Source organism: Oryzias melastigma, unplaced genomic scaffold, assembly GCF_002922805.2.
Source record: "Oryzias melastigma strain HK-1 unplaced genomic scaffold, ASM292280v2 sc01144, whole genome shotgun sequence".
In the NCBI taxonomy this organism is placed as follows: Eukaryota; Metazoa; Chordata; class Actinopteri; order Beloniformes; family Adrianichthyidae; genus Oryzias; species Oryzias melastigma.
Genome location: NW_023417728.1, coordinates 3,706 through 11,189, shown reverse-complemented (window position 1 = coordinate 11,189; position 7,484 = coordinate 3,706). Strand labels below are relative to the sequence as shown.

Genomic DNA, 7,484 nt, shown 5'->3' with positions numbered 1-7,484 from the left:
GCTATATATTGAATCTATATTTTTTTCAAAAAACCAAAAGGCTGTAAAATGTCTTGACATTTGTTTGCAACACAATATATTTTAAAATGTAAACTCTGCTATTTATCTGACCTTAGTTTTGTTAACTTTATGTGTTAACAAGGTTCATGTTTATAGTAGTTTTAAATCAGTTTTTGTTCATTATTTGATTTTTCCTGAGGACCTTGAATGCCACGCCATCCCATAATAGTTCATCTGACATCCCATAATATTGTTTCTCATGGAAGGGGTTCCCGGACCCCACCTATTAACCAATCACCTTTACCAGAACGGCACCTGTTCCTTTCAGTCGTCAGTCAGCCGTCGTCGAAGATGCAAGCTGTGTCCCCATCCGGGGTTTTGCCTTTCCAACCTTTTTATCTCATTTCATAGTCATGCGTCCATGAGAATGTAAGTTTACCCATTTTAAGTTGTTGATTTAGTTATTCTATGGATGTGTGCTCTTTTCTCTTTACAATTTTGAATCCAGTAAAGTTAATATTCTTTGGAAACGATTAAAACTGTGTGGAATTATGTTTTTACATGATTATATTTATTTTCGGGCTTCTGTATGCCGTATTTCATGTTTCCTTTACTTAATCCGTTGGTGTTTCATGTCGAGTGGTCGCGCCGCAGCTGCAAAGCCACGTTCTCCGTCGCACATTATGGTGCGTTCAGGGACCCTCGTCATTCCAATGTTTAGACGAGAAAACAGCAGGCTTCAATTAAGTTTACATGTATGTTTGTTTTGTGAACATTTATACTCCTTTGTTATCATTCTGATCATTTATATTTTGTTTCTGTTCAGTAGAAACCATGACTAAAGCTACATGACTCATCATAACTCATAACTACCATAACTAATATGGAACTCTGGAACTTCAATAAATGAGTGGCATGAATGTGATCCAACATCTCATCATTTGTTCTGGCCGGACAACCTGAGGAGATTGAGACTTTAAATCAGCACATAAGTTACAGTTCTCTGAGGTCACAAGTTTGGAGCTTATTTGCCAACACCTCTTTCACATTATGACTTTTCTTGTTTATTTCTACCCCTGGCATTTTACTTTATTTTNCGGATTCTCAGTTTCCTCAGTTCTACAATGGCTTACAGTCGCCCTTGCCGTGATGTGCATCAGCCACGCTATCTCGACGACTTCCTGGTGACTTCCTGGTGGCCTGAGTCACCCCCCTTTCTGCCTTCTGATGAGCCTCTACCTCCACCTCCTCCCCCAACATTATACCCATCTCCCTTTGAGACAGAGATTCAGCCCTCAGCAGAGTATGTTGAGCCGTACTCCATTCATCGTAACCCATCTTCCGTGGAGACTACCTACAGAGGGCCAAAACCTCACATTCCCTGTTTCACTGATGATGATCCTCGCCAGTTTCCATCCATCCATCCATCCATCTTCTTGACCGCTTTGTCCCTTTCGGGGTCGCGGGCCTCGCCAGTTTGCTAGACTCGAAATCGCCCTGGACAACATTTTGCCTAGAGATGCAACAGAGCGCTTCAAATATCAAATACTGGTTGATCACGTCAAGTTAGAAGACGCTCTTCTCATTGCTGACTCTTACAGCAATAGTCCAACTCCCTACTCTAAGACAATGGCGTCGCTGACTGAAATGTATGGACAGCCTCACAAATTGGCCTTACAGCGCATCAATGAGGTCCTAGCTGAGCCTCCCATCAGAAGTGGTGACAGCAAAGGGTTTCGCCTCTTTGCACTTAAGGTCAGAGCCCTCGTGGGAATGCTAGAGCAGCTTGGAAGAGAGGGAAAGACTGAATTGGAATGTGGATCACACACCTCTCGTCTTCTGTCTAAGCTGCCTCATGAGCTGAGAGCCCAGTTCAAACGTTTCATCAACCCCATCATAACTCCAATACCTACTTTGCTTGACTTTTCAGAATGGCTTGAACAGGAAGTTCGCATTCAAGATGATGACTTTCTACCATCTCACCCACGACCATCACGAGATGAGCGCCAGAAATTCATCAAGCCCAAGCAGCAGAAGTTTGGAGTACGTCCTACCACAGTGCTACTCGGATCTGACACCGTTCCCAAGTCTTCAGAGCTCTCACCTCAAGTCAGATCCCCTACTACAAAGCTAGAGAAACCCAAGAAGTATTGTCCTTACTGTGACAACGTCCAGCATTACTTCAATCAGTGTTCAGATTTCAAGAAGTTCAATACAGATCAAAAGTCAGCCTGGATCAAAGCTGAGAAGCGGTGCTGGAAATGTGGTAGAAATCACTTAGCATCACAATGCTACCTCAAGGCTAAGTGTCAGCAATGCAATCAAACTCACCTTAGAATAGAAGAATAGAATAGAAAATACTTTATTAATCCCTTTGGAGGTCCTCAGGGAAATTCAAGTACCAGCGTCCGTACAGCAGTAAAAATACAAAAGAGTAAAATAGAATAACAAATGAAGTAATAAAATAAGTGAAATAAGTAAAATAGACTGAATATAGCTAAATATACAATAGAAAAANGTTGAGAAGGGGGGAGGGGTGGTGGAGGCTGCACAGGGGATGAAGACAGTGAAGGAGAGTCCTGTGGTGGGGGAGGGGGGACAGTGGGCTGGTCATAACGACCTAACCCTAACCTTGAAATATTGCATGAAGTCAATTCCACCTCCACATCCAGATCAGAACGTCCAGCCCCAGAGACTATTCAGCCAGTTACTTACTATTTAGATCCTGCTCTTAGAAGTAGCTGTGTACTGCTGAAAATGGTCAAAGTCTTCCTCTACAACAGCAAGCACAGAATGGAGACTTATGCCATCCTCGATGATGGTTCTGAGCGCACAATCATCCTCGACAGTGCTGCTCAAGAGCTACATCTTCATGGACAGAATGAGGATCTGGCACTCAGAACTATCCGTCAAGACATCAAGACTGTGAAAGGAAAGTCTGTGTCCTTCTCCATATCCTCCACCGCTCACCCCCAGAAGAAGTTTCATATCCACAAAGCCTTCACTGCAGCAGAGCTTGGTCTGTCCAAACAATCACATCCTGTTGAGTCCTTACAAAGAAGATATCGCCATCTCAAGGGTCTTCCTCTTCACTTCTTCAATCAAGCTCAGCCATTGCTCCTCATTGGTTCGGATTATCCTCATCTCCTCACTCCAGTTGAGCCTGTGCACTTAGGGCCACCCGGGGGTCCTGCAGCTCTCAAGACTCGTCTAGGTTGGACCCTTCAAGGTCCTGCCAAAGTCCTGCTGCACCAGTCAACCTCCTCTCAGTGTCTCCTAATAAGCAGCTCAAATCCCACTACTGATCTGCTAAAACCACGTGTCCAAATTATGGCAGATGGACATTTTGCCATATCGCCATGAGAAGCTCATCACCAGATCAAAGCAGGACAATGCAGCCATCAAACTGTTGGAGGAGAAGACCACCAGAGTAAACATCAACAATGTTCAAAGATATGCCACCCCGCTGCTGTGGAAGGAAGGACTTCCCCCCCTCAACGCTTCAAAGGAAGCAGTCATGAGTCATCTGCGCAGTACAGAAAGTCGCCTCTCCAAAAATCCCATCAGAGCGGCTACATACAACCAAGAGGTCAGTAAACTACTGGATGCAGGTCACATTAGAAAGCTCACGGCACTTGAAGATCAACCCAGCGCAGCAGCCTGGTACATCCCCCATCACATGGTCAGCCACGATGAAAAAAATCGCCTTGTCTTCAACTGCTCATTCACTTTTCAAAATACCAGTCTGAATGAACATTTACTTCCTGGTCCCACCTTAGGATCCACTCTCCTCGGCGTCCTGCTCCGTTTCCGGGAATACCCCATCGCAGTGAGCAGTGACATTAAGGGCATGTTTCATCAGGTTCGTCTGCTACCTGAGGATCAGCCCTTCCTCCGCTTCCTTTGGAGGGACATGAATCGCAACACAAAGCCTGACATTTACCAGTGGCAAGTGCTCCCTTTCGGCACAACCTGCAGTCCATGCTGCGCGACCTTTGCCCTTCAAAAGCATGTCATTGACCACAGTAGCCCTGATGAGGACACCAGACACTCAGTGGAGAAGTGCTTTTATGTGGACAATCTACTCCAGAGCTTTAAATCCAAGTCAGAAGCGAAACAGCTGATCACAAAGCTGCATGGTCTCCTCCAGTCTGGTGGCTTTGAGTTGCGACAATGGGCTACAAACGTGCCAGAAGCCATCAGTCACATTCCAGCTGAGCTGACATCTGAAAGTTGTGACCTGTGGTTGTCATTGGATGATACCACTCAACCAGAAAGAGCTCTCGGACTGCACTGGCACTGCAAAAGTGACTCCATCGCTTACTGTCTCCGTCACGTCGAGCACCTTCAGCCCACAATGCGCAATATTTACAAGGTCCTTGCCAGACAATATGACCCATTGGGGCTGCTCATTCCCTACACCACTCGAGCCAAGATTCTGGTGCAGCGCCTCTGGGGAAAGAAACGAGACTGGGATGACCCACATCTTCCAGAGGACCTGCTTCAGCTGTGGCACGCTTGGGAGAGTGAACTCCACATTCTCCCTAACATCTCACTTCCTCGCTGTTACGTCCATTCAGGTACAGACCTCTCAACAGCATCCCAGAGCATCCACATCTTTTCAGATGCATCAGAGAGGGCATATGGATCTGTTGCCTACCTCCGTAACTGTCAACAACAGCGGTGAAATCCAAGTAGCCTTCCTAGCTGCACGCTCTCGTGTTGCCCCAGTTCGCCAGCAGTCAATCCCAAGACTTGAACTCTGTGCTGCTCACATTGGTGCTCAGCTTGGTTTAGTTCTGAAACGCGAGCTCACCTTACCCATCGAATCTGTCACATACTGGACTGATTCCACAACCGTTTTGCACTGGTTGCAGTCCCCATCCTGCCGTTTCAAAGTGTTTGTTGGTGCCAGGGTTGCTGATATTCAGGAATCCACAGACAGCGACACATGGCGGTATGTTCCTTCAAGTGACAATCCTGCTGACGACATAACAAGTGGATTAACACTTGCCAACATCCTCAGTGAGAGCCGCTGGAACAAAGGACCCCCTTTCCTCCTTCAAAGGGAATCAGCATGGCCTCGCAGTGCTGACATTCCCTCCTCTGAGGATCCTGCTGAGCTGCGGAAGTCCACATTCTGCGGGCACATCTCCACTCCATTTCAGCCGAGTTTGCCTGACGCCAGCCATTTCACTACATTCAAAGAACTGCTGGAGGCATCAGTTCAGGCATGCCACGGGGAGGCCACTGATTCCAAGACCACCGCTGAATCTTTCAGACAAGCAGAACTGGCCCTACTCAGAAAGGTACAGAGTGACTGCTTTCCAGAGGAATTGGGCTTAATCTCCACCCAAAACCTAATACCTTCCACCAGCAGACTCCTCACTTTGGCACCTGAATATGACTCAGAGACTCAGTTAATCCGGGTTGGAGGACGTCTACGCCGCTGTGATTCCCTCAGCTCTGACGTCTTACATCCTATTGTTCTCGACTCTCATCATCCCATCACAAAGCTCATCATAGCAGACTACGACAGCAAACTTGCCCACCCAGGACCAGAGAGAGTTTTTGCAGAGCTGCGGAGAAGGTTTTGGATCTTACGAGGCAGAGAAGCTGTCCGTAAGCACCAATATCAGTGCGCTGAGTGTCGTAAGTGGCGCAGTCAACCAGTCGTTCCTAAAATGGCCGACCTCCCACCTTCAAGCTTAAGACTACATCAGCCAGCCTTCTACTCTACTGGCATGGACTGTTTCGGACCATATCTCATTAAGATTGGAAGGCGCACTGAGAAACGATGGGGCATAATATTCAAATGTCTCACAACCCATGCAGTGTACCTGGACCTGCTAGTCAGCATGGACACTGATTCGTTCCTGATGAGCTTACGTCGTTTCATCGCCAGACGGGGGAAACCCTATGAGCTGCTATCTGATCAAGGGACCAACTTTAAAGGAGGCAGCTCTGAGCTCAAGGACGCCTTCAACTCTCTATCTTCAGATCTGCAATCACAACTTGCCAGCCAACAGATCCACTTCCGCTTTAACCCACCAAGTGCACCACATTTCGGGGGTTCATGGGAGCGTGAAATCCGCTCCATCAAGTCAGCACTACACACTATCCTTGGATCTCAAACAGTCACCGATGAAACTCTGAGAACCATCCTCACTGAAGTGGAAGGCATCATCAACTCAANAGGACGCCTTCAACTCTCTATCTTCAGATCTGCAATCACAACTTGCCGGCCAACAGATCCACTTCCGCTTTAACCCACCAAGTGCACCACATTTCGGGGGTTCATGGGAGAGTGAAATCCGCTCCATCAAGTCAGCACTACAAAGAATCCTTGGATCTCAAACAGTCACTGATGAAGGTCTGAGAACCATCCTCACTGAAGTGGAAGGCATCATCAACTCAAAGCCTCTTGGCTACACTTCTTCAGATGTGGCAGACCCAGATCCAGTGACTCCAAATATGCTGCTGATGGGGCGGCTAGACCCAGCCACACCTCAGGTTGTGTATCCAGACACCGAGCTCCTCAGTCGTCGCAGATGGAGACAATGTCAAGCTTTAGCCGACCAGTTTTGGATACACTTCATCAGGGATTACCTACCTTCTCTTCAGAGCCGTTCCAAGTGGCAGCAGGATCGTGAAGACATCTCTATTGGTGACATCGTGCTTATTGTGGACCAGCAACTCCCACGTGCTCTGTGGCTTGTTGGTAAAGTCACAGAAGTTTTCCCTGGAGCTGATGGAAGGATTCGCACTTCCAAGATCCAAGTCAAAGATAAGACCTACACGAGGCCTGTTGCCAAGCTCATCAGGCTGCCGGCACTTCCACAAGACATTCCTGACTGACTTAATTTGTTCAACTTTGCTCCTCAAAGTTGGGGGCGGCTGTTAACAAGGTTCATGTTTATATTAGTTTTAAATCAGTTTTTGTTCATTATTTGATTTTTCCTGAGGACCTTGAACGCCACACCATCCCATAATAGTTTGTCTGACATCCCATAATATTGTTTCTCATGGGAGGGGTCCACGGACCCCACCTATTAACCAATCACCTTTACCAGATCAGCACCTGTTCTTTTCAGTCGTCAGTCAGCCTTCGTTGAAGACACGAGCTGTGTCCCCATCCTGGGTTTTTTCTTTCTACTTTTCCTCTCATTTCATAGTCATGCGTCCATGAGAATGTAAGTTTACCCATTTTAAGTTGTTTATTTAGTTATTCTATGGATGTGTGTTCCTTTGTCTTACAATTTTGAATCCAGTAAAGTTAATATTCTTAGGAAACGATTAAAACTGTGTGGAATTATGTTTTTACATGATTATATTTATTTTCGGGCTTCTGTATGCCGTATTTCATGTTTCCTTTACTTAATCCGTTGGTGTTTCATGTCGAGTGGTCGCACCGCAGCTGCAAAGCCACGTTCTCCGTCGCACATTATGGTGCGTTCAGGGACCCTCGTAATTCTGACGTTTAG

General features: G+C 46.6%; 1 protein-coding gene and 1 long non-coding RNA gene across 2 annotated transcripts in view; both read left to right on the top strand.

Annotated features, from left to right (window-relative positions):
* The first annotated feature begins 1,448 nt into the window (after positions 1-1,448).
* On the top strand, positions 1,449-6,178 carry LOC112138933. Its single transcript, XM_024261596.2, has 2 exons — positions 1,449-2,329; positions 2,630-6,178. Exons 1-2 carry the CDS (start codon positions 1,630-1,632, stop codon positions 3,361-3,363), a joined length of 1,434 nt encoding a protein of 477 aa, XP_024117364.1. The 5' UTR covers positions 1,449-1,629; the 3' UTR covers positions 3,364-6,178.
* Positions 6,179-6,209: 31 nt separating this feature from the next.
* LOC112138932 overlaps positions 6,210-7,484 on the top strand; it is a 4,423-nt gene continuing 3,148 nt past the window's right edge. Inside the window, exon 1 of the long non-coding RNA XR_002917873.2 lies at positions 6,210-6,908. This is a non-coding gene — a long non-coding RNA (uncharacterized LOC112138932). The remainder of the gene's footprint in view (positions 6,909-7,484) is intronic.